We start from the raw sequence: 27,930 nt of genomic DNA, 5'->3' as shown, positions 1-27,930 counted from the left end.
TGAGAACCATTAGTTCAGATTGCTTCACTAAGAGTTTAAACTTGTTGTACACCATATTAATGACCTGTTTCTGTGTACTGTTATAGTTTATATTTGCAGAATTGTATGCCTGTAATATTACATATTACTTCTCCTTCACCCAGTCTCTCTGCAAGATAGCTACAGTGATTGAAGAGGAAAGGTGAATGCGAAGAGAAGAACCAACTCAACCAGGTCACTCACTTTTAAAGACAGTTACGGATTCCTTCACACCACAAAGTTCTCATGAGAAAGAAAGAGTATTTTCAGCAAGCTGGATTAGCATGAATTGGATGCACCCGCATTGTTTGAGGATTATGTGAAACTATCATCCATGGGAAGCAGACTTTTTCACAATTTTCATAATATTCAAATGTTTTAAGTAAATAAGAATCAGAAAAAAATTTTGGTTAAAGGATGCAACATTTTAATAAATTTCCATTGAAAACAACACTAATAAAGTGAACATGCATGGACTACTACTTCGAAACACTTTTTACAATACAAAATATAAAAATACCTTTCTTAGAAATTCTCCATTTGCATGATATGTACAGTAGATATAATTAACTTAGTGAATTTTCAATTTTACAACACATTTGCATTTAAAAACACAATAGGTTAAGCAGTTCTGTAACTTTGTTTGGTATAACATATTGATTGTTAAGCTTGATAGATAACATACTGTGGCAGTGGAAGGGAAAATACAGTACACAATATAAGAATATAGACATTATCTTAAGTTGTAAACATGCTCACAGCTATGTAGGTAATGAAGTTCTAGTAAAATGTATACTACTTATTCCATGATTATAACCACTGAATGTATATTAGATGACATATTACAAAAAAAATAGACTTAAAGCAAAAAAGCAAGCAAAGAACCCTTCAGTTAACTCAGGAATATTGTAACAGCTTTTAAATACTGATTAAGTTATATTGCCTTTGCCAATGTTATTTCTTAATAATTAATTTGAGTGCAATTTTTTATAATTTACATTCTTGCTGGAAATAAATTGTGCAAAACGTTATGAGATAATGCAGTTCTTGCTTTTTTGTCTCTTCCTATAATGTGACTGGTACCTGCCACTCAGAGTGGATGATATAGGAACAGGTGAGCTATAACCATACATAAATTCATCACTAGCAATGGGGCGAAGCTGAACAGGGCGTGGAATTGGTTGCCCTAGGAAATATCCTTCTTCCTCAGACTCTGATGAGGAGGAACAGGTAGAACACCAATCATCATGGTCGTTAAAATAAGGTCGGAGCAACTTGTCACCTACTTGGTTCTGCAACGTCAGGTCAGAAGCAGTTCTAGGATACCGACTATAGGGATCTCTCAACTGACCATTTCCAAATGCATCCCTACTTCTTTGTCGCATCATTAATTGTTCATAGTCTTCACTTGAAAACATGTGAGATCTGTCCCTCATTTGATAGCGTTTGTCTGAAGCTAGGTGAAGAGCATTATCAGAACGAGACCTTCTGGATCTCCGTGGTCTGTGGCGATGATGGCGAGAGTTGTTCTCCCGATTATGCATACGTCTCTGGGTCCGTTCACTCATGGGTGCGATTCTAGCATTCATACTAGTTTGCATTCTGTTGCTTATGGCACCATCTGGACAGTCAAACCCTGGTGGCATTCTTCCTTGAGTAGATAATTCTCTATACTGCAAAGGGTGCCTGAGTCTATCTAAGGGCGGCTGCAGATCCTGGTATTGCTGGGCAGAGTTTAGACTTCGAATGGACTCTGTGCTTCTAAATCTAGCAGAAGAGTTAAGTGTACCCATGTTGCTAAGTTTTTCTGATCCATTCATGCCAGAGTCTTTGCTCAAGTCAGGCATTGAAAACCTGGACAAATGCTCTTGGCGTCTGGCACCACCTTCCACAGAAGCCCCTGAAAATATAATTATTTGATGGCAAGATTAAAAAACAATGATAAACATGTGGCCTTAAAATTAAATATAGTAAGTCTCAAACATGTTTGAGAAAAAAAGAAATTCCTTCTGAAAAAGATGAAAATCAAATTAAGACAAACTTGTTTCAAGCTAGTTTTAAAATGTGAACCTCCAAAATGATTTGCTGCATTGGCTTTATGTTCATTACTTAAATAAAATAATTGTGACTATTGGCACTATACCAGAGAGTACAGAATAAGCCTTTCATTAAGCTTGCTGATTATCTTCTTCTAATTCAACACAAATCTACAGTCATAGAGTCATGACGTCAGTTATGGCATAGAAGGAGGCTATTTGGCTCATCTAGTCCATGCTGGCTTTCCACGGAGCTAACCAGTCAGTCCCACTCCCCAGTTCGATCCCCGTAGCCCTGCAAGTTTATTTCCTTGAAGTGGCCATCCAATTTCCTTTCAAAGTCATTGATTGTCCCTTATGAGCAGCGAGTTCCAAGTCATTACCACCCACTGCGTAAAAATGTTCTTCCTCATATTCTCCCTGCATCTCTTGCCCAAAACCTTCAATCTGTGCCCCCTAGTCCTTGCACCATGAGTTAATGGGAACAGTTTTTCCTCGACTAATTTATCTAAGCCTGTCATAATCTTGTACACCTCTATTAAATCTTCCCTCAATCACCTTTGTTCTAAGGAGAACAACCGCAGCTTTTCCAATCTATCCTTGAAACTAAAATTCCCCATCCCTGGAACCATTATGGTAAATCTCTTCTGCACCCTCTCAAGGACCCTCACACCCTTCCTAAAGTGTAGTGACCAGAACTGGATGCAATACTCTAATTGGGGCCTAACCAGAGCTTTATAAAGGTTCAGCAGAACTTCCCTGCTTTTGTACTCAATGCCTCTATTTATGAAGCCCAAGATCCCATATACTTTAGTAACCACCCTCTCAATATATGCTGTCACCTTCAAAGATCGATGCACATGCACCCCTGGGTCCCCTCTGTTCCTGCACACTCTTTAGTACTGTACCATTAAGTATATATTGCCTCTCCCTATTCCTTCTGCCAAAATGCATCACCTCACACTTGTCAGTATTAAATTCCATCTGTCACCTGTCTGCCCATTCTGCTAGCCTATCTATGTCCTGTTGGAGGTGGTTCATATCATCCTCACTGTTTGCCACACCTCCAAGTCTGATGGCATTGGCAAATTTTGAAATTCTACTCTGTATCTTAAAATCCAAGTCATTTATATATAGCAAAATAGGCAATGGTCCCAGCACTGGCCCTTGGAGAACACCACTGTCTACCATCTCCCAGGTTGAAAAACAATCATTTACCATGACTCACTGTTTTCTGTCCATAAGCCAATTTCTTTTATCCAATTGGACATTGACCTTCCTATTACATGAGCCTTAATTTTGTTAACCAGCCTTTTATGTGGTACTTTATCAAATGCTTTCTTATAATCCATATAGACAACATCCATTGCATTCCCTTCATCAACCTTCTCTGTTACTTGAGCAAAAAATCAATTAGATTAGTCAAGCATGATCTTTTTACAAATCCACGCTGTTCTCCTTAATTAATACAAAACTCTCCCTGATTATTGTTTCTGAAACCTTACCCACCACTGATGTTAGACTAACTGGCCCACTGAGGCTTGGACTGTCCTTATCCCCTTTCCTGAATAAGGATGTCACATTTACCACTATCCAATCATCTGGCACTTACCTCGTATCCAGGGAAGAGTGGAAGATTATGACAAGCCATCTGGACCAGGTGACTTATCTACCCTAAGCATAGCCAGCCATTTTAGTACCTCCCCCCCTCTCAATTTTTACCCTATCCATTGCCTCTATTCTCTCCATTTCTACTGATACTTTGTCAGATTCCATTTCCTTAGGGAACACTGATACAAAGTAGCCATTAAGTATATTCTCCAGCAGAAACCATTATAATTACTCAAATACAGTTTTAGACAATGTTTGAGACTTAAAAAAAAAAGACTGCCAAGCATAACAATTGTGGGAATTACATGCTACTACTATTGTGCTGAAGGAGGCTGACTTCTGATTAAGTATAATGGCTATAAGTCTTGGCAACTAAGTTTGACTATCCTTAAGGAAGTTTGACTATACAGTATTTAGTCATTTTAAATTATGCACCATAATTTACTTTTAATTCACTGCTACCTGGAGGACTACACTGCACATGTGAACATTTTCATGTGACTGAACAGGTTCAGGTTTCCTGTTTTGGCTAACTTTCAAATTACAAGTTTGAGATATTCCAGAATGCTTATGTGGGTTAGCTTGTTAAATTCTTTTGCAGGGCTACTTCAACATACAGTTAAAAGAAATTAGTCTGGGCCTGAATAAATCTATGATGATAATCCTCAATCAAGAACTGTCTAATCGTACACTAGCTACCAGTCAAGCCCTGAGGATCATTGTAATTATATCATACAGCAATGGAAAAATTAGAGGGAGTAAATTCCAAAAATAGGAAAGAAATGCCCATTTTTTGTGAAGGTTGGTGAACTGTGAATGAAATCATGGGAACGCATGTCTTGAAATGTGCAATTCCAAAGGAAGTATTTTCATTAGCAGCAATGAAAATTATAGCAGCCAATCAATGCAGAGAAACGATAGCTAAAGTTAACAGGGTATTGGATTGTATTAATAGAACTATTCAGTACAAATCAATGGACACAGTTCTGTGATTATACAGGTCGTTGATTAAATGATATCTGGACTATTATGCCCAGTTTTGGCCCCCCCTCACATGATGTGTGATATAGTGGCCTTGGAAAAGGTTCAGGGGATCGCTATGAGAATGATTTCTAGCTCAAAGAACCACAGTTACTCAAATGGCCTTAAGGAGCTTTGTCTCTTTACGCGGAAACAATGTAGATTTAGAGGCAACCTGATTGAAGCTTATAAAATAATGAAAGATCTGAACAGCGTGCCTATTGATAGATTATTCCAGTTTGTCAGACTGGAGGGGACTAGAGGACATGTATTTAATCTATGCAAAAGTAGGGATAGTCTAGATGTGAGACAGTAGTGGGCTTTTGGAGTGTGTTGCCAGCTGTTGCGATGGGTGCTGACTCTGCTTGCCTTCAAGGGGGAGCTCGACTGGTTCGTGACTGGGATAGAGATGGCATCATAAAGAATGTAAGTGGATTAACAGATAGCAAATACCTGGCCCATGTGATCACCGGGACTAGTTTTGATCGCCCAAACGGGTCTGAAAGCAATTTTTCCAGAGTTTATTTTTCCCTTATTGGCCTTGGGTTTGTCTCAGTTTTATTTGCCTCTTCCAGAAGATTGCACGGCAGTGGGGTAGGAAGTATTCAATCATGATGCTGCAGCTATTATGAGAATGGGCCAGCTGGTCTTTTCCTGCGATCTTAGTTGAGATCAACAAATTTAGCACAGATCAAAATCATACCTGGGACTTCTGGTCTCTGTGGCTCCAATATGAATTGGCCTCTTTACCAATGCAATCATTAGGTAAGCCAATAGGTTTATTTTAACTAATAATTAATCAAAACCTATACTGTACCTGTTGCATTTGAAAGTGCAAGAGATTCTATTGATTCCCTTGGGGTTTGTTCCAGAAAAGTGAGTTGATCAGTAAAACTAAGTGCACTGATTGGATGTCTGGTTCGACACTGATGAGAAAGCAATTCTCTTTCCATCTCATATCCTTGTACAGTTGGATTTGATCGGGATTCAGTAATACTATGGCTCGATGCATTGCTAAAACTTTCTTGAGTTCTGATTGCTGAAGGATAATAATCTTCTTTGTCTTCTTTGATAAAACTATCACTATGATCTTTCAAAGCTGAAGCTGAATTTCTCTTTGCATTAAATTCTTTCCCCCATATATCAATCTGATTGCTTATGCACTGCGTTGGATTAAATTCAGTCCTTACGCTATACTGACTGAGAGGTTGAGAAGGTCTTTCTGTAAATTTAGCCCTCTCAGTAGAATCATCTTCAAACTGGTAGACATCTCTGGTTTTCCACAGTGTTTCTTTGTTTAAACTGGCTGCTTGACCAGCAAGACTTAGCATGTCCATTTGCTGAGAAAGAGGATCAATATCTGCAGAATACCTGCTCATTGCCGTTTGTCTTAGGCTTTTATCTTCTACTTTACTGCTGTTTCTACCTATTCTTGCACTGCGCCGGGATTCTCTTGATCGTGCACTTTGAAACGCAGAGTCTGAAGAGTCAGAGCCATTGGGATCTTCCCCAATGCTACAGGATCTGGAACAAAATATCTGTCCTTGTTTTGGGAGGAAAGGTCTTCCAAGTAATGACTTCTTGCAACGGGCACAGCAGAAACACAACTCTGTAGCATGCCAGTGTTGACCATCATATGTCATCTGCCCTTGGTCAATACCTTAGTAAAATAAAATTTTGTGAAAGAAAACATTCATTAGATCACTAACTCAAGCTATCACAAAGTAAACACATCAGTTTTGTGTTTTTAACCAGCTTACGGTATTTGCTTGATCATATAATTGGACTATATAAATAATGCAATAATGATGACATGCACAGCTAATGGTGCATCCAGAAAAAAGTTTTCAAGTGTGATAATAATGAACTGTGAATAGAATACTAATTTTCTGTAATCCAATTTATAAGCTTTAATATTCAATTTGGAGGAAAAATGCAGCTTCTAGTGCATTATGCAGGTTTCAGTCCACACACAACTGAATAGCCAGATTCAACAGGCAAAAAAAAATCTTAATGTGCAAAATTTGTATCAGGTCATTCTTCAATTCTGTTTCCTGTAGTACTTTGTATCTACCATCTCTCAACTCCCCCGAAAGTTTGACTCCTTCCTAGGATATGGCTCCACATGCATTACTGCCTTTCGGTACCTTGCCCAAGTGATCATTATTCATGTGTAAGACATGATAGTTAGCATTACATTTTCCCTATTTTTATGAAAGCAAAGCTTAAACCAGTCCTCACCTACCTGCTACATTCACATTTCACAATTCCAGAAGGAATTACTAGATAGTAATCAAAAGAGGCAGCCCTGGATGATTTTTCTCTTCCCTAACCTAAGGGCAATGTTGTAAATTTGTATCACCCTTATTGCAACCCAGCACAGTGCAAAAACTGAACCCAAGGCTTCTTACGCAGTATGGCTCAGTTATTGACTATTCAAATTTCTAGGAATTTTAAATTATAATTGCCTGTACAAATTTCTCAGGGATTGAAGGAATTAGCTATAAATCTGTATAGGCTTGTACAAATTTCATATAGAATTGGTAGGCGTCTGTACAAAATTACAGCTTGCGCAGATTTTCTATCACACTGGCCTAAAAACTTTTCAATAAGTCTACTGGAAGAATGCAAAGTGTACTGCCAATACAGATTTATGCAATTTTCTTTAAGTGCTCCCAATACTATGAGAATTTTGATTCAAAGTATAATTACGTGATATTGTAAACCATTGTATGCATCATGCCTGAATCAAAAGAAATACCATGACCTTCCATTTTATAATTTAAAGAGCCCCTTGTTATAATTTGTATAGAGACTATGTTGACCAGTATTAGCCATTTCCAATACAGCAACAGACTATACTGTTCATTGTTTGGAAAATATTTTAATGTGTAAATAAGGTCATATATAAATGAACGCTCTTTTTTGTTTTTGCCAGCAGAAGAGTCAACTAAGTAGCCTTAATGGGTCTTCTAGTTTATAATTACAGAGTAGCATTAGCAATGGACTATGAATACATTGATTGCCTGGTCTCAGCTAGGATGAAGTAAGAAGCATCATAAAAGGAAAGAAAAACAAATATCTCAGTGTCATTGTACTTTAAAGATTTGGGACATTTATTATGTATCACTGCTCTCAGCCATTAAGTTAAGTTGCCTTCTTCACTAGCTCACTTCTGGACCTGCAGCAAGACCATTCAAACTGATGCATATTGAACCTACTGAAACATGGGTTTCAATAGCAACCTGACGTTAGGGTAAAGTTCCAACTGAATTGTGTGGATAGTTGTCAAATGTATGAACTTTTGATGAAAATAAACAGATTATACTGCCATTTTAAGTGATGTGCCATTATTTCACTGCACTTATTGGAGTTCAGGGTCATTTTATATATAGCAGCAACTATTTTAAACATACAATCTGTGATTGAATGCAGAATTTAAATGATAAATCTAATTTCTTTGCTTTTTCAATTATAGCTCATGGGAAAAGCTTTGCTGTCATTTAATCACAATTAGAAATGAATAGTGACAGTGCAATGCTTGAATCACCTAGTTCTCAAATACATAAGTAAATCTGACAATGGCCTTATGAGGCAGGCTAGCTATGGAAAAGCACATTGTTTCAGTTTCTGTGAGTAGTTTTTGAAAGCTGAAAAGGGGTTGGAAAAAGTGGTGAAATACTTTTAAAGTTATTAAATCAGACAGATAAGAAAATAAGACACAACTAAATGAATAAAAAAATCTAGTTTATAAATGAGCTCCATTTCTCCAAATTCTGAAAAATTTCAGCACAGATGAAAAAGCATTTGCTCCAATGAACCTGTGCCAGCTCAATGTTGAAGCTATTTACTCGAATCCCATTTGCCTGCTTGCTACTTATTTCTACTACTGCACTCAATTTTTTTTTGCTTTTTTGTATCTTGTATCAGCTCAAAATTACAGCAAATCTTTAATTCAAACTTTAATTCAGCAAAGTTTTGTGTTCAGAATAAAATGTCAAGTTTTCTTTTTCACATATTATGAACATATCTTTCAAACATATCTTACTGTCTAATTTCCTCCTGTGTGGAGAAAAAACACTAAGCAGTCAATTGTAGATTTGCTCCTTCCAGATTTCATTAATTGGAGAGCATTTAAACTGAATAACATTAGGTGATTACAAGTGTGTCACTGGTGATGGTAGCAGTGAAAGCAAATTGAGAGGAAGAATTCAGAGATTGCACATAGGGTAAAATGTCACCTTCAGCATTTCTGGCACTTGACTTAACGCACCAGGGAGCACACATTGGGAATTCATGGGTGCATGCCAAATTTGCAGCCCACCAATTTTCCTGATACGAACATATGAATTAGGAGCAGAGGTAGGCCATTCAGTCCCTCAAGCCTGCTCCGCCATTCAATAAGATCATGGCTGATCTGTTTGTGTTTTGAATTCCATACTCCTATCTATCCCCGATAACCCTTGATTCCCTCGCCTAACAAGAATCCATCTACCTCCGCCTTAAAAATATGCAATGACCCTGCCTCCACCACCTTCTGAGGCATAGTGTTCCGAAGTTGCACAATCCTCTGAGAGAAATGTTTCTCCTCATCTCTGTCCTAAAAGGGCGACCCCTCATTTTAAAACAGTGCCCCCTAGTTCTGGACTCCCCACAAGAGGAACCATCCTTTCCACATCCACCTTGTCACCAGGATCTTATAAACTTCAATCAAGTCTCCCCTCACTCTTCTAAACTCCAGTGAAAACAAGCATAGTCTGTCCAACCTTTCCTCATAAGACAACCCACTCATTCCAGGTATCAATCTAGTATACCTTTGAACCATCCCCAATGCATTTACATCCTTCCTTAAATAAGGAGACCAAAATTGCACACAGTATTTGAGATGTGGTCTCACCAATGCCCTGTATAATTGAAGCATAACAACCTTACTTTTATTTTCAATTCCTCTCATGATAAAGGATAGCATTCCATTCGTCTTCTTTATTACCTGCTGTATCTGCATACTAATCATTTGTGACTCTTGCACTAGAAAACCTAGATCCATCTGCACTTTGAAATTCTAGAGTCATTCTCCGTTTAAGTAATACACTGCTTTTTTATTCTTCCTGCCAAAGTTAACAACTTCACATTTTCCCACATTATACTCCATCTGCCAGATTTTTGCCCACACACTCAACCTATCTACATAGGTGTGCAACCTCCTTATGTCCTCTTCATGACATACTTTGTGTCATCTGCAAATTTAGTTACCATGCCATCACTCCCCTCATCTAAGTCATTGATATAAATTGTAAAAAGTTGAGGCCCCAGCACAGACCCCTGTGGGACTCCACTCATCACATCCTGCCAATCAGAAAAGGAACATTTATGCATACTCTGTTTTCTGCCAGCCAATATGTTAACCCCTACACCATGAGCTCCTACTTTGCACAATAACCTTTTATGTGGCACCTTGTCAAATGCCTTCTGGAAATCCTAGTATAGTATGTCAATGGGCTCCCCTTTATCCACAGCACATGTTATTCCTTCAAAGAATTCCAATAAATTGGTTAAACATTATTTCCCTTTCACAAAACCATGCTGACTATTCCGAATTACCTTGAGTTTTTCTAAGTGCCCAGCTATAGCCTCCTTAGTGATCGATTCTAACACCTCCCCTACGAGCAATGTCAAGCTAACTGGCCTATAGTTACCTGTTTTCTGCCTTCCCAACTTCTTGAATACAGGGGTTATATTTACTACTTTCCAGTCTGATGGAACCTTTCCAGAATCTAGCGAATTTTAAAAAATTAACACCAATGTATCTACTACCTCATTAGCCACTTCTTGTAAGACCATAGGATGAAATCCATCAGGACCTGGGGACTTGTCAGCCCACAGCTCCATCTGGTCAGTACCGCTTCCCTGGTGATTGTAATTTCACCAAGTTCCTCTATTCTTTCCATTTCCTGATTTACAGCTATTACTGGAATGTTTTGTGCATCCTCGACAGTGAAGACAGAAGCAAAGTATTTGTTCATTGTACCTGTCATTTCCTTATTATCTACTATTAGCTCTCCATTTTCACTCCCTAGAGGACCAACACTCACGTTACTTACTCTTTTCCTTTTTTAAATACTTGTAGAAACTCTTACTATCCGTTTTTACACTTCTAGCTAGCTTCCTCTCATACTCTAATTTCATTCTTCTGATTAATATTTCAGTCATTCTCTGCCGTTCTTTATATTCTGATCAATCATCTGACCTGCCACTCATCTTTCCGTAATTATATGCCTTTTCCTGAAGTGTGATGCTTTCCTTAACTTCTTCAGTTAACCACAGATGGTGGGTCCTCCCCTTAGAATTTTTCTTTATTGTAGGAAAATATTTATTCTGAGTATTATGAAATATCCCCTTAAATGTCTGCCACTGCTTCTCTACTTATCTATCTCCAAGCCTAATAACCCAGTTCATCTCAGCTTTCATTCCCACATAGTTGCCCTTATTCAAGTTTAAAATACTAGTCTTAGACCCACTCTTTCAAACTGGATATAAAATCGATCATATTGTGGTCGCTGCTATCTGGAGGTGCCTTTACTCTGAGGTCATTAATTAATCCTGTCACATTACACAATATCAAGTCTAATATAATCTGCTCTCTGGTTGGTTCCAGAACCTGCTGCTCTAAGAAAGTATCTTGAAAGCATTCTATGAACTCCTCATCCAGGCGACTATTGTCAATCTGATTTTTCCAGTTCATATGTAGATTAAAATCATCCATGATTATTGCCATCCCTTTATCACAAGCACCTAATATTTATTTTTGTATACTTTGTCCTATATTGTGTTCGGGGGCCTGTAGACCACTCCCACTAGTGACTTAGTTCCCCTACTATTCCTCATCTCCACCCAAACTGATTCTACATCCTGATCTCCTGAAACAAGGTCATCTCTAACAATTGCACCAATACCATCCTTGATTAACAGTGCTACCCCTCCAGCTTTACCTAGCTTCCTATTCTTCTTGAATGTCACATACCCCTCGATATTCAGGACCCAATCCTTGTCATCCTACAGCCACATCTCCGTAATGGCTATCAGATCATATTTATTTACCTAATGTGGGCTGTCAGTTCATCTACTTTGTCATGAATGCTACATGCATTCAGATACAGCGCCTTTAGTTTTGTCTTTTTGTTACCTTAGTAACACACAGTCTCAACTGTTGGTGTGGTCTTAGGTTTTTTTCTCTCTTTCCCTTCCTGTCATTCTCTGACCTTCATTTCCCATATTACTGCTCTCCTACTTTGACTCTACCCCTTGTTTTACTACATCTACTCAACCTTGATCCCTCTCCCACCCCCCACTCCATTTAGTTTAAAGCCCTCTCTATTTTCCTAGTTATATGGTTTGATGGAAGACTGGTCCCAGCACGGTTCAGGTGCAGACCGTCCCAACGGTCCAGCCCCCACTTTCCCCGGTACTGGTGCCAGTGCCCCATGAACCAAAACCCACTTCTCCCACACCAGTCTTTGAGCCACATATTCATTTCACTAATCTTATGTGCCCTCTGCCAATTGGCACGTGGCTCAGGTAATAATCCAGAGATCATTACTCTTGAGGTTCTGCTCTTTAATTTGGTGCCTAGCTCCTCATACTGTCTAAGCACAACCTCTTTTCAAGTCCTACCTATGTCATTGGTACCTACATGGACCGCAACAACTGGATTCTCCCCCTTCCACTCCAAGTTCCTGTCTAGCCTTGAGCAGATGTCCCGAACTCTGGCACCGGTTAGCAACACAGCCTTCAGGACTCATGCTCTTGGTTGCACAGAACAATTGTCAATCCTCCTCACTATACTAGACCCTACTACCACTACATTCCTTTTTGCTGCCCCCACTTGAATGGCTTCCTGTACCACAGTGCCATGGCCAGTTTGCTCATCCACCTAGCAGACCTCGCTTGCGCCCCTGGTGTACAAAGTTCTACACAGAGGGCTAAAAAAATTTTGGGCCTGGAGGGGAGGTTGGGGTGGGGTTGGTGGAGTCACAATTCACAACTGGCTTGCACCAGTTCGATTGGAGGTGAGAATTGGTGCTCCTACATCATTTCCATGATTGTAGTGTGAGCTGAGTGTGTTCTTCATGGCTGTCTTCCTCCTCATGCTGCCAGCTGCCACTGCGCTCAGCAGGGGCTCAGTCAGCATTGTGCTGATAGTACATGGTGCAGCCAGCCTGCTCTTCGAAAAGACAGTTTGTCCCTCTTAAAGGGAAGCTGCACTGAATAAAGTTGCTGGAATTTAAAACATGGAAAATGTAACAGCATGGCAGTAGAAGATTACAGGGTGACAGATGTGGTGCTGGAGGTATTCGTGTTGGAGATGGACAGGAACAGAGATGCCAGATCTCAAGGAGCTCCCTCAGAACGCAATGGGAGCAGGTGGCCAGGGAAGTCAACTCCTGGATTCTGGACACAAGGAGCTGGCAGCAATGTCAGAAGAAATGGAATTACCTCACCCGGGTGGCCAATGACAGTCGTGTGACATCTCTTATCCACAACAACACCAACCTCTCATGCTGCTCAATGCACCATATGCCCATCGTTCACCCAACAGCACTCCCTGGCATTCAGGTCTCATGCCTAACTTCCAGATATTCCACCTCACTCTCACATACCTACCAATGTTGCAAGTGTCACTCCGACCTCTCGCTGCCTCCACATACCTCCAGCTATTCAACCGTGGGAGGACATTACCCAAACACAGCGCTACACAATCATTGACATTTTTGTCCTCTCCCTTGTAGGACAAGGTGGTACACATATGAAGAGAGTACAGCAGAATTGTTGGGGGGACAAGGATGCCTGCATCTCCTAAGCCCTACAGAGGAGATGGCTCTCAGCATCATGGGACTGGTTGTCATGGAGCTCGTGGTATCCAATGTCGCCAAGACATTGAGGATGAGAGTATGCCCTTCCTCAATTCCAGCTCACCCTCATCCTGCTATATGGCGTGATGAACAAGCTGCTGATGGAGTGACCATGGACCTCTTGCTTCCCAATCCACCCCCATTCCCTCACACTGACCTTCCCCTTCTGATTTCCTGCTTTCAGACACCCAAGAACTGACACCAGCAGCCCAAGGAGGAAGAGAGAGAGCAACAGCACAGCATTGATGAAGAGACCCGTCACTTGATCTGACCTTTGCAGCCACCAGCTCAGATACTGACACGGCACGCACCCTAGAGGCTGGTTTAGAGTTGGGATCAGCATGTGGTGAGTCATCCAGGCATGAATGGGCTGCAGCCAGGCCAAGGGGAATGGATGGCTCATTTGTCAGCTCACCGGAGGGTGAGCTCGTAGGCGAGTTCTGCTGCAGAGGACTCAGGTGAGGCCTTTGATGGAGCGACATGCAGGAGAGCGCTGATGAGCATGCACACCAGAATGCTAGGTGCATTGGCTGGCTGGAAGAGAAGGGCCAGTAAGAGGAGAAATCTCTGAACAATCCATTGATGACTTGGCCGATAATATTATAAGACAGCATCCTGTCACTGTCAAGGAGGATGGAGCAGTCCGGCTCCAAGGTAGTAGATGGCACTGCACAGAGCTTATTCGATTCACAGCCTCAGATCCATCTCCCTGTCATGTTTCAGACCCAGAGGCACTGCCACCGTTGCCCCCATACCTGCTGCAGCCTATAAGTGGACAGACCACCTAACTGTCTGCTCTCCCTGTGAGAATGCAGCAACAATCTCTGACAAATCCAGGAACTCATGACAACACCTCTAAAAATACTCCACAGTACTTCTAGTCACTTTGCAATAGAAGTTCTTAAAAATTACCTTACCTGCAATTTGGGTGCCTGGACCTTTAAGGAATGGTACTGCAGGGCCCATCTTGCAGCTTATTGCTTGTTGTTTGCAGAGTGACGCACAAGTTCGTGGCTAGGACCTGCGAGCTCTAAATGAGATATCCTGGCGTCGCATCAGCTGGTCGCACTGTGTGACGTCAGGATAGCGCTCCTTCACAGGCTTCCGGTGCATGCTGGGGTGCCCATACTGGTGCCCTTCTAAAGAGGGCATGCCATGCTGGAAGCAGCTGGTGGCGCAGCACACCCCAGCAAAAAAGCACAAGGCCTCTGTAATGCTGCTTCCACAAGAGTGCTAAAAATAAAAAAAATTACTATCCAGAAGCATATGGCATTAAAATATATTGAGTTAAGCATGATTTATTTTTCTTATTGTATTAAAAGCAATATGAGAAATGAAATTATACAAATAACAAAAGTGGGAATTGGAGAAAAATAGGAAATAGTGGCTACAATATAACTAGGTTCAACATAAGAATAGTAAAGGGCAATTGTTACGACCAGGTGAGAAAGAGGTCTAGGGTTCCCTTTCAGCCTTCACCTGGTCTTTTCATAACAGGGTTTTATTTTTAAACACACTGTGTTTTTAGCTCTCCTTTGGTGAATCCTTATTCACCGCTTTCAAATTGTAAGGCAAAGAAACCAGCACAACAGGTTTTCTTAGATTCAAAGAAGAAAAGTGAAATTTTATTAAACATCAACTCTAATTCGGTTAACGCCTACGGATACAAGATGGGTCCATGCTAGCATGGACACATGAAACACACTTGCAGATAGAGGCATAAAGAAAACAGAAGAAATAAAGTGGAAAAGTTTGAGGTAATATCTGAGGAGGGTTTTGTTCTATGGTTCTTCGAGCTCACTGTAGTGTCCTTTATTGTAGGTCGATCTTGCTTTTCGTTGGGGCCCAGTATTCTTCTTAAACCTTATTCATTGTAGGAGGCTTTTCTCTCTTGCAGTTCACGTGTCTTCAGTGGATTCAGAGGCTTGTAAGAAAGAGAGATAGGAGAAGAAAGAGAGATCTTCTCAGTCCAGGAGCATTTTGCTTTCTGCCCAAACTGTTTGTGCGAACTCAAAAGCTCAGGTTGCTCAGCAGGTTAGTCAGGTGACTAGTTGGTTTGACCATGTCCGTTTGTGTATTCGGCCATCTTAGCAGTCAACCTGGAATGCAAGCTCCCCCACCTTCAAAGTCTGGTGATCAAAAGTCCATTGTGGGATGAATCTGCCAGGGAATGGTCCTTTGTTCTTTCCAAGCACTGTCTGTTAATATGCAAATGTCTTTCCAGCCAAAAGTCCATTGTGGGTTGAACGTGTCTGGGAATGACTGCTTTGCCCTTCCAAACACTGTCTGTTAATATGTCTTTCCAGCAAAGATCTGGCAACTTTTTTTTAAAGCAGGTCCTTTCTTCACTCCAGTAATAGTTTAAAATCAATGCTCATGACAAAATTAATGTGCCTCATTCTTGGCAGGTGGGGGCCTAGCATGACACCTCCACACCCAACGGAATGAAATGCGATTCGAGAAAAGGTGCATTTCATTAAAACGGTCGAAAGAGAAAAATAAGATACAGAAAAAAACATGCATTTCTCTCATTCATTTGTAAATCTTAAAACTTATTAATATCGCCCCTATTTTGGCATCCCAATAAACATGTGGTTCTTTTTTGGGGACATTTCTCTTCCGTTTGCCCATTTCCATTGCTGCCTAGGGTCTTTGTTCCTGCTGAGGTAATTTTTTTTCCAGGAGAGTCAGTAGTGGGCGGGTCTATCCTGAACTCTCTTTCAGTGCTTTGCTGAGTCATGCAAAGGCTTTTGACTTCAGGGGGATGGGTGGTTTTGTTTTTTCTGACTGCAGGGGGAAGATACTTTGCTAATCTCTCCATTGTCCCAGAGGGCACTTCTGCCTGCAGGTATTTGTGCAGACTCTCCTGCACTCCCTTGTGGCACTTTGACTATGTGAGGCATCACCCTCATGGTTCCTCTGTCCCCTAGAGGTCTTTATGTCTCTGCAGGTTCCTGTAAATGCTGTTACCAACTCTGGTGGGGTGCTTCTAGTGTCTGTATTTATGTAGGAGGATGTGGGGTCTAACGTTTCACATTTTGTGGGTTTAGCTGACCGGACAGTAAGGGTTTTCATCCAAGATTCCTCCCGGACTTCCTTTAACCTGCCCTGTTGGCCACATTTTCCCCTTCCCTTTCCAAACTTTTGCCAGCCTTGTGCCTGCCTGTCCCCTTTTGTTCTCGGCGGGCATCCCTTACAGTTCACCAGCCCTCTGCTGGAGGGTCCTCCCAACACCAGTACAGGACTTAGGGGTGCAGGTTTCACTGTAGGTTGGTGTTTCCCCTCAACCTAGCGCCTATGGCAACTCCTGCAGTTCACCACCAAATCTTTGTAGAGTTTTGGCCAGTCAAACTGCTGTCTTATGCAGGCTTTGGCCTTTCGTATACCGGCATGTACAGCCACTGTAGTCTTGTGGGCCCTTCTTAATATTTCTCTCCGGTACCTCTGCAGCACCATTCCTTGCTCTCAGGTCTATGAGGAGAACTCCATTTCCTCATCAGTACCTCATTCTTTAAGGCTAGTAAATCCCTTGCCCAGTAAAAGGGATTGATTGGCCCCTGTATCTCTGAGAATGACTATGGGCTTGCTTGCCCCACTCAAGGGGTACAGGGTAACTTTCCCTTCGGACTCCCTTTGCTTCACTTTCAGACTGGGCAGTCTGTGCTAACTCTCGCAATACTGAATCGGCTTGCTGCGTCTCAGCTGGGGAAAATCCAATTAATTTATTCCCTGGGTCTCCTAACTTTCCAAGGAAAGTCTCAGACAGTCAGACCTGGTATCTGCCTGCAGTGCTAATTCAGTCTCCTCTGGCGCAGCTGGTTTAATCATGGCCTGATCCAATACACATTCAGGGAAACTGCAGGTGTCTGTCTCCTGCCACTGTCCTGTCTTTCTGACCTCCTGCAGTCTTTCTTTCACTACTGGGAGGCCTACCACCTTCACCCCCACCAGATCATTACCTAGGAGCAGGTCAATCCGGTCCACAGGCAAACTAGGGACAATCCCTACAGTCACCTGTCCTGAAACTAGGTCGCACTTCAGGCGCACCCAGTGTACAGGTATGGGCATACACTGCCCTCCAATACCAGTCACCACCATTTTGGTGTTCACTGCACTCTCGGGGGAAAGGTCAGGCCTTTTCCCAGTAAAAGAGATCTAGTGGCCCCTGTGTCTCTGAGAATTACTATGGGCTTGCTTGTCCACTTGAGGGGTATGGAGTTACTTTTCCTTTGGACGCAAAACCCTGATAGTCTTCAGGAATCCTATTAAATTTTCCTGCACTTGTAAGCTTCCTGGGTCACACTCTTACTGTAGTTAAAGCCACAGCTTGTTCTGATGTGCTTTCCATCAGGTTCCCGTCTTCACTGAGCGGGTGCGCCCTGATTAACCCTACAGGTTTTCCCTTTAATTTCCAGCAGTCAGTTTTTAAATGTCCTGCTTTATTACAATGGAAGCACAGAAGTCTTCGGGTCTCACTCTTGCTCACAGCATCTTCCTTTTTGGCTAGCGGAGGGCCCCCTGCATCTCCTGCTTTCTTTTCTCTCCCAGGACTGCTTAGGCTGCTATCACCTTCCCATCCTTTGTCCTTTTCAGATTTGTGGGGGGTGACTAGGAAAGGTTCTCCCCTGGGAAACCAACTTACAAATTAAAGCAAATTCATTGTCCAGAACGGCCGTTTGCCGGGCTCTCTGGACCCGCTGCTCCTCTACATGGGTCTTTATGGAGAGGGGAGAGAATGTTTGAATTTCTCTAACAGGATTACTTCTCTGAGATTCTCATAGCTGAGCTGTACTTTAAGAGCACTCAGCCACTGGTCAAAAGCCAGCTGCTTACTTCTTTCAAACTCCAGATACGTTTGATTAGCTTGCTTCTTGAAGCTTCTAAACTTTTGGCAATAGGCTTTGGGTACGAATTCATACGCCCCGAGGGTAGCAATTTTGTCTGTTCATTATTTGATAAACTCGCTTCTGTCAACAGGGAATAAACCTCATGGGCTTTTCCAGTTAGCTTGCTTTGTAGTAAAAGAGACCAGGACTCAGATGGCCATTTTAGCAGCCTTGCCAGTTTCTCAAAAGACACAAAAAATTCTTCTACATCCTCCTCATTGAATTTTGGAATTAATTGAGCAGTTTTATCAATTTTGTACACAGCCCTGAATTATGCTCCTCCATATTGGCCATGCTTTCACTGGGGTTACTCTGTCACCCCCTAGTTAACTAAAGCCGCTTCAACTCTCTCTCTTCACATTCCTTTGGAATATTCTTTCTCTCTCCCTCTCCTGTCTTTCTCTCTCTCTCGCTCCTTCAAGTTCCTGTGTTCCAATTGTATCGTTGCAAACAATACCCTGTCAGAGTCTACTTCTCACCATGTTTCTGCTTCTTCAGATTTGAGGGAAAAATGGTTGGCCACTAGCCTTAGGAGTTCAGACTTCCTAGCCTTGCCACATACAGTGAACCCACACTGCTCAGCCATTTTCCTCAACTTCTCCATAGACAGTGCTTTTAACTTATCCCAAGTTACTTCTCCCTGGCTTGGAGAGCTACTAGCTTCAGTTGCAGACATGTTCATATTCAAGCACACACAACCACAAGAAAACCTGTATTGAAGTCTTGCTCTTTTTTGATTGGGAACAATTTGGCTTCCCACTTCCAATTTCTCTCGTTTGTCTGTGGGTCAATTCCGGACGCTAGCACCCAAATTTCTGTTACAACCAGGTGAGAAAGAGGTCTAGGGTTCCCTTTCAGCCTTCACCTGGTCTTCGCATAACAGGGTTTTATTTTTAAACATACTGTGTTTTTAGCTCTCCCTTGGTGAATCCTTGTTCACCACTTTCAAATCGTAAGGCAAAGAAACCAGCACAACAGGTTTTCTCAAGTTCAAAGGAGAAAAGTGAAATTTTATTAAATGTCAACTCTAATTTGGTTAACGCCTACAGATACACGACGCGCCCACGCTAGCATGCACACGCGATACACATATGCAGATAGAGACAGAATGAAAACAGAAGAAATAAAGTGGAAAACTTTGAGGCAATATCTGAGGAGGTTTTTTGTGTTATGGTTCTTCGAGCTCACTGTAGTGTCCTTTATTGTCGGCAGATCTTGCTTTTCGCTGGGGCCCAGTATTCTTCTTAAACCTTGTTCGTTGTAGGAGACTTTTCTCTCTTGGGGTTCACGTGTCTTCAGAGGCTTGTTAGAAAGAGAGATGGGAGCAGACAGGAGAGATCTTCTCAGTCCAGGAGCATTCTGCTTTCTGCCCAAACTGTTTGTACAAATTCAAAAAACTTAGGTTGCCCAGCAGGTTAGTCATGTGACTAGCTGGTTTGATCATGTCCATTTGTGTATTCGGCCATCTTAGCAGTGAACCTGAAATGCGAGCTCCCCCACCTTCAAAGTCTGGTGTTTAAAAGTCCATTGTGGGTTGAACGTGTCAGGGAATGGCTGCTTTGCCCTTCCAAACACTGTCTGTTAATATGCAAATGTCTTTCCAGGCGAGATCTGGCAATGTTTTCTTTAAAGCAAGTCCTTTCTTCACTCCAGTAACAGTTTAAAATCAATGTCCATGACAAAAATAATGTGCCTCATTCTTGGCAGGTGGGGGCCTAGCATGATAGCAAATGAAAAGTCAAAGTTAAGGATGTCAGATGAAAAAGGGCAAAGTTCAGTGCAAGTGCCTGCATGAAACTATAAAAAAAGATGAAACTGTAAAAAAAAAGGTCAATGGAGGTTTGGGTTTTATAAATTGGGGTATAGAATACAAAACCAAAACACTGGTTATGTGCAGTTAGAATACAGTATGTGGTTTTGTGCACATTATAAAAATGACATGAAAACCATGGGAAACACTGAGCAAAGATTCAGCACCACAACAACAACTAATATTTATATAGAGCCATTAATGCAATAAAACGTCTCAAGGCACTTCGCAGAAGCATTGTAAAACAAAATACGGCACCGAGCCACATAACGAGATATTAGGTCAGATGGCCAAATGTTTGGTCAAAGAAGTAGGTTTTAAGCAGTGTCTTAAAGGAGGAAATTGAGGTAGAGAAGCAGAGAGGTGTCGGGAGGGTATTCCAGAATTTAGGGCTGAGACAACTGAAGGCACAATCACCAGCAATGGAGTGATTAAAATTGGGGAAGCACAAGAGGCCAGAATTAGGGAAGCGCAGATGTCTTAAAGGGTTGTGGAGCTGGAGGAGATTACAGAGATAGGGAGGGGCAAGGGCATGGAGGGATTTGAAAACAAGGATGAGAATTTTAAAATCAAGGCATTGCTTGACTGGGAGCCAATGTAGGTCAGTGAGCACAGGGATGAAAGGGAATTGAGTCTCGGTGCGAGTTAAGACATGGGCAGCAGAGTTTTGGGTGACCTCAAGTTTAAGGAGTCTAAAGGTAACAAAGGCATGAATTAGGGTTTCAGCAGCTGATGAGACAATGGAGAAGTCGGGCAATGTTATAGAAATAGGCGGTCTTAGTGATGACATGAATATGAGGTCAGAAGCTCATCTTGGGGTCAAATGTGACACCAAGGTTGCAAACAAACTGGTTTAATCTCAGACTGTTGCCAGAGAGACGGATGCAGTCAGTAGATAGGGAATGGAGTTTGGAGTGGGGACTGAAAACGATGGCTTCAGTCTTCCCAATATTTAATTGGAGGAAATTTCTGCTCACCCAGTCCTGGATGTCAGATAAGCTGTCAGATAGTTTAGCAACAGTGGAGGAATTGCGAGAGGTGATGGTGAGGTGGATCTGGGTGTCATCATCATGACATCCTATGTGACTGTGCCAAAGGTAAACTTTCCCTCCTTGTCCTCCTCAATGTGTCTGCAACTTTTGACATGGTTGACCACAGCATCCTCCTCCAACTTCTCTCCACTGTCATCCAGCTGGGTGGGATTGCTCATCTGGTTCCATTCTTATCTATCTACTCGGAACCAGAGTATCATTGGCAAAGGTGTCTCTTCCCACTCCCTCACCTTTACCTCTGGTGTCCAAGGATCTATCCTTGGCCCCCTCCTTCTTCTCATCTATATGCTGCCCCTCAGTAACATCATCCGAAAGCACAGCATTAGTTTTCACATGCATGCTGATAACACCCAGCTCTACCTCACCATCACCTCTCGCAATTCCTCCACTGTTGCTAAACTATCTGACAGCCAGTACTGGGTGAGCAGAAATTTCCTCCAATTAAATATTGGGAAAACTGAAGCCATTGTTTTCAGTCCCCACTCCAAAATCCATTTGTAAGAGCTGTTTCAGTATTGCGTAGGGACGGAAACCTGATCGGCAGGATTCAAACATGGAGTTCTGGGAATGATGGGAACAGATGTGGGAGGCGAAAACACATTTAAGGACTCAGAGAGGAAAGGGAGGTCGGAGATGGGATGGTAGTTTGCAAGGACGGTGGAGTCAATGGTTGGTCCTTTGAGGAGAGGGAATGATAACAGGGATTGGTTACTATAGTTGAGAGAGACTGGGACTATTTCCATTGGAGGAGAGAAGGCCAAAAGGTGATTTAATTTCTTTTCTAAATGTACAGTTTGATGGAGTGAATAGGGAAAAACTATTTTCCCTGGTGGGAGACTCGATGAAGGGGAATTATCAATTTAAAATCATTACTAAGAGATTGAGCAGAGAAGTAGGAGAAAGTTAATTACAAAGGATTGTTGGAGCATATAATGCTTTCCCACAAAGAGGAAGAGACCATTGTTTCTTGTAAGGGAAAATTGTATAAATATTTGAAATAAAGAAAGATGCAAGGCTATGGAGAGAGTGCATGCAGTGGGATTAGTTTTGAATTGCTCGACCAAAAAGTTAGGAACATGATCGCCCAAATCGCTTTCTTCTGTCTGTAAAGTTTTATGGTTTAATATGCTTAATAAGTCTAGTGAAAACACAAAATGTACCAGTATTTATTCTTTTGTCAAACATATTAGACTCACCTATATGTTCACCACATGTATCACAATATTCAGCATAAAGAGACTCAAAGCAGTTACAACAATAGGGTCGTCCTTCTTTCATGATGTATCTCTGGCCTCCCAGGACAGTTTCACACTCAAAACAGCAGAAGTGTTTCATATGCCAGTGCCTACTTTCAGCCTCTGTGCACTCATCTGCAAAGATGATCTATGAAAATAAAGGTATAGATGTTTTAGATTTTTTTTATTTTTATTACTGAGCTGAGTCAAACATACCTTTGCACATGATGGGCTGAATTTAGTTGAGCTGGCGGGGATCCCGGTGCCTGGCCGAAAAGGCGAGGGGAACCCTGCCTCGGCCCTTCGGAGCACCCCTGGTGAAATTCAGCGGTACTAGGGCAGTAACTGCCTGGCACTGTGGTCCCAGTCCCTTTAAGGACGGGGATCCTGCCTCCAAGAGCTGCCGGCCAATCAGAGGGCCGGCAGCTCAGTAGTATCAGCAGCATGGTATCACTGCTGGTACTGCACCAGACCTGAGACCAGGCCTAGTGCTGGAGCACTGAACCCAAGGGAAGTGAGATGGGGTCGCTGGGGCCCCAGCATGTGGGTGGGAATTGAGGGCATGGCAGGGGGAGGGGGGTTAATGGAGGGGCAGCCTTTGCCACCAGGGACCTTCTTGTGGGCCACAGATTGCCCACTGAGGAAGGCCCCACCCCAAAGCCCGCAGGCAGACTGCCTTGTTTCACTGGGCGACCTCCCCACATGCCAGAGCCACCCCCGTCGCTGACTTAATTCCAGAGGCAGCAGGAAGAGGCCCTTAAGTGGCTACTATTGGCCATTTAAAGGTCTCACTTGGCCTCTGGGTGGGAAGGCCATCTTCAGCCTTTCCCACCCCCGACTTAATTGCAGTGTGACGGGAAGAGGATAGGACCTCCATGCCTTCTCCCGCCTTCCATTGCAATTCTATGGGCCTTCCCGCCTCCTAGCCCATCCCTGGGGGACCAATTAAATTCCGCCCGATGAGTGCCAGCTCCAAATCCTGCAACGGGTCAACAGTTGGAGGATCAGTACAAATTTTATTAAGCTTTGATTTTGATTTGATTTAGACATATAGCACTGAAACAGGCCCTAAGGCCCACCGAGTCTGTGCCAACCATTAACCACCCATTTATACTAATCCTACACTAATCCCATATTCCTACCACATCCTCACCTGTTCCTATATTCCCCTACCACCTACCTATACTAGTGGCAATTTACAATGGCCAATTTACCTATCAACCTGCAAGTCTTTTGGTTGTGGGAGGAAACCGGAGCACCCGGAGGAAACCCACGCAGACACAGGGAGAACTTGCAAACTCCACACAGGCAGTACCCAGAATTGAACCCGGGTCGCTGGAGCTGTGAGGCTGCGGTGCTAACCACTGCGCCGCCCTAACTTTTGTGTAATTCACATCCCCACAGGACTGCAAATTGGAATACACAAAAGATTAAAATAAGATAGCTTCCTTCCCAGTAATCATTTTTCTGAACATACTGATAGGATTCTCCTTTTCCAATCTGACACAAATTGCATAATGATTGAGTCTTTAAATACTTGTCTGCTCACATCCAGACCAGTTTCTACAGCAGCTGAGCCACTATATATGATTATCGGCACCAATCATTCACAGTTCAATTTCAATTTTTTTTAATGTTTTTTTTTGAAGTTTACATACAGACATAAATTTCATGAACCTTGCATATTTTAATTGCATGGTACTTTCACTGAGAGCCACATATGTTTGAAGGTTGAAGCAATTCATTCCATTTTGGTGTCTGGAATGCAACTAGATGTGGGAGACAGTGGATCCCATTTACACTGACTCGATGTCTTGCTGGTTGGGGACACACCTTTTGTTTGGCTTCAGGCAGAGAGGTGTTATTATTGCACGCTCACTATATTATTCTGCTTCCTCCTCCGGGGAACTGGTTTGGGTGTTTGGGATGTGGAGTAGGGTTTGATCAATCGTGTTTCTAGGAAAGCACTTCAAAGTATGTGGTACTTTTCCAATTTCAGATGAAGTCTGAAGGTCATTCATTTTAATTTGCATATAATTTCACAGGAGTTTCTTCCAACTTAGTTCTAGGATGTTAATGCTATTCGATGTCCAATTTTAAAATAAATAAATCTATGCATGAAATGGGGCTGACATGTTTATTTGAAATTTGGTGAAGCATTATATAATTAAGGTGATAACTTACACCCATGGACAGATAAATGGGCAATGCTCTTGCACAACTTAATTCCAGATTTTAATGGAATGGAGGAAAGGATTTGCTATCACATTTAATTTCATTTCTAACTTCTGTTGTCATTGTCCTGACGTAAATTGTTTAGTTATGCTTCAAAATTAAACAGCTGAGAAAGGAACAGGTTTTATGCCAGCAATAGTAACAATGAACTGATACCAGCACTTGCTGATAAGACGATCCTGTTTATGGTCATTTTTCATGAATCCAATTGAGCTAAATTTTAACAAAAACTTAGTGCTTTGTTTATCGGAATGTCAAATTTAATTGGGAAACATTAGCATAGATTTCCTGGTTAGATACAAGGCTGATCAGAAATTAGTAGTGGTGGGTGCGTTGTTCCTACTTGACCGATCGTACACTGTTCCAGGGAACATTAATTTAAATATAATGGCTCGGTACCAGTTATGGAAAAGATCCCTCATTTGGAATTTGATTACTGTGGGATGGGAAATAGCGTACTGCTGCTGGTTTTATAGGGTTACACAAGTTTAAAGGTGGAGACATCCAGTTTTTGGAAATTTAAGCAACAAACTTGTGAGACAAAAGCAATGTGCACAAGGAGTGGACTAGGTTACAGAGTAGCCTGGTTTCTGATGCAGCGGCAGAGTTTTTCTTTCTAAGGAAGGCAAGCAGAGGAAGAAGGCCTTCTTTGTCACTGAGATTTCTTGATTTCCAAACAAGTACAGACTGGGGTAATGGAAGCAGCTGGCTACTAGTATGAATACCTCTTCTATAAACTTGCAAATAACGTAGCAATGTAGGAAAATTTTTTGATTGCACCTCTGTGCATCACTTTGTGATATTTTCTCTGTATTAAAAGCAATAGATAAATGCAAGTTATTGTTGAGGGTGTCCATAATTCTGAAATGTCCATAACACTGAAGTTTTCGTGCTAAAGTTATGAAGAACTACTTGAAACAATTTTATTTCTGTAAAACATGTTTCTAGATATAGCAAATATCCAAATGTTTTGAAGATACTAAATATAGTTCAGTCGAGCAAGTGTTAAAAGTTTAACACCATATAACTTGTAAAAGTTTGCAAGTTGATAAACAAATTCCTTTTGCCACAGTGATCACTGAGTGGCCACAACTTTTCAGAAATGGAATTCTGAGGTTGTACAGAATAGGAAAAGTCATTACATTCTCTCCATAATGAAAATAAATGTTAAACATGTCAATTTGATAGTATTCATGCAGTCAAATGTAAGCTTAAGTGGTCTATTTTAATCTAACATTCTCTATTTTTGCAAATTAAAAATTGGACCAAGTTTTTTGTAAACTTACCTCATCACATGCTGCACATCTGGGTTTCAAACGTTCAGCATGGTGTCTCCCGCAGTATATCTTACCATTTTGGTAAAAATAAATCAGATCCACCAATAGCTCGTTGCATGTGGCACAGACAAAGCACCGAGGATGCCAGCAAACTCCATGGCCTGCTCGCGAGGCAAATACAGCGATGTCTCCTCCACTGATTTGTCCTCCACACTGATTTACAATTAAAAATAAAATTATGGTACATTCAACATTTAGAAAGATATATATGTGAGCAAATAAGCATAAGAAACAAATAACTCTGTGGCCAACATCCAGACTTGAGAAGTGTCACTCACTTTAGTTTAAAAACATAATCTAATTAAATGCATTTTCCTTTTAAAAATAGACACAGTTCCAACTGTTTACATGAATTTGCAATTTGAATCATTATTTATGATCAAAAACCTTCCTTGTGTTTCCATGTTGCTGACAGCCTTAGTTATGGCCTTTGTCATAAACACACTGCCAACTAAAATTAATTGTGCATCATTTTACTGTAAGTGAAATAGAGAGCAGACAGTAAGCAGAACTTGTTATCTCCTGGAAATTTTTAGACTCCCAGACAAATCCTAGTAATGTCTTTGGAACTATCCTTACTGTGCCCATCTCCCAAGCATAGTTTCAAGGCTCTATTCTACCCTTTTCCTTGCTACTGACTCTACACCTGCTTTAAACTTCTAAGCTAAACTTGAAATAAATACTGTATGATAAAACTTCAACTTCCAGACATTGTTCCCAGACGTATGAACAATGAGTAACAGCTGAGTCACACATAGCCCAGAGACACCTACAGGTAGATGAACAAGTGTTTTGGTCATGGGCTTCCTGCATTGTTGGGATCAATGTCGTTGACGTGATTACATAGATAAAAGGCCTCAAGGATTTTGAAAGATCATAGGAAGACAGAGACATTTTACTTCTTTTCTATCATGGCAATTAAATGATATATTACTGTCCACAGGTACGGGTTTCATAATTATTAACAGAAAGTGAATCTCCATATTTAAGTATGATTATCTATCATCCCACGAGGTTGGTGGGTGAGGTGGAAGGTTAGAATGTAGGCAATTTTATCAGAACCACTCTCATATGCAACATTTTTTTCTTTGCCATCATTTTAACTGATTGGGGACAACAAAATTAAGAAGATATGGCGAAAGCCATGAAATATTCACAGAAAGTAAGAAACTTTAAGAAGGGACATCAGAAGGGGGCTGGGTGGGATCTTTGTATGTAGAGATTGAACTTCTTTCAATGATTGAGGTAGGTTGAAGAAATCTACATCTTCAGGCCAGCCTGGAGCATTGCAATTTTGATACACTTATCCTGAGTCATTGAGCCAAGGTAATAATGCTTGGTCTATGGATAGTCTCAAGAAGAACCCTCCAAATGTTGATCCATTTAAGAAAATTAAAATAATATGCAAAGAGTACAAAAAAGATACATGATGCAGACACGATGGGCTGAATGGCCTTTTTCTGTGCCCTAACTTTTCTATGGTTCTATGGCCCTTGCACAGACAGTGTACAAGGTGCTCTATCATGGATTCTACTAAACCTATTTAACCGCTTGAGGAAAAATTCTGCCAACTTCTCCTGTGATTTAAAGAAACATAGCAGGTAGTGTTCAACACCGATTTGACTGCAGATGGTAAGCTTAGGTACAGACCTTTAAAGTTAGTTTTATTGTTAATTTAAGGTTTTTGGCTGCTTTTCAATTTTAGCATGAAAAATCTCTAGAAAAACAGGGGGAAATTGAGTCCAAAAACTGGGTAAATTTAAAGAAAAGCAATTTTTTAT

The 27,930-nt window shown here is 41.5% G+C and overlaps 1 protein-coding gene across 6 annotated transcripts in view; it reads right to left on the bottom strand.

Moving 5' to 3' along the window:
* Positions 1-464: 464 nt before the first annotated feature.
* The window catches only part of prickle2b (prickle homolog 2b), a 280,715-nt gene continuing 253,249 nt past the window's right edge, over positions 465-27,930 (bottom strand). For all 6 annotated transcript variants that reach the window (XM_068052312.1, XM_068052309.1, XM_068052311.1 and 3 more), the window contains 4 exons: positions 26,099-26,302; positions 22,539-22,725; positions 5,503-6,345; positions 465-1,918 (listed from right to left, as the gene is read on the bottom strand). In XM_068052312.1, coding sequence (XP_067908413.1) covers positions 1,047-1,918; positions 5,503-6,345; positions 22,539-22,725; positions 26,099-26,302 — 2,106 coding nt within the window. In that variant the 3' untranslated portion in view covers positions 465-1,046. The remainder of the gene's footprint in view (positions 1,919-5,502; positions 6,346-22,538; positions 22,726-26,098; positions 26,303-27,930) is intronic.

This window comes from Heterodontus francisci, chromosome 19, assembly GCF_036365525.1.
Source record: "Heterodontus francisci isolate sHetFra1 chromosome 19, sHetFra1.hap1, whole genome shotgun sequence".
NCBI classification, from domain to species: domain Eukaryota; kingdom Metazoa; phylum Chordata; class Chondrichthyes; order Heterodontiformes; family Heterodontidae; genus Heterodontus; species Heterodontus francisci.
The sequence above is the reverse complement of the archived record's forward strand: the minus strand, read 5'-3'. Positions and strand labels throughout refer to the sequence as shown.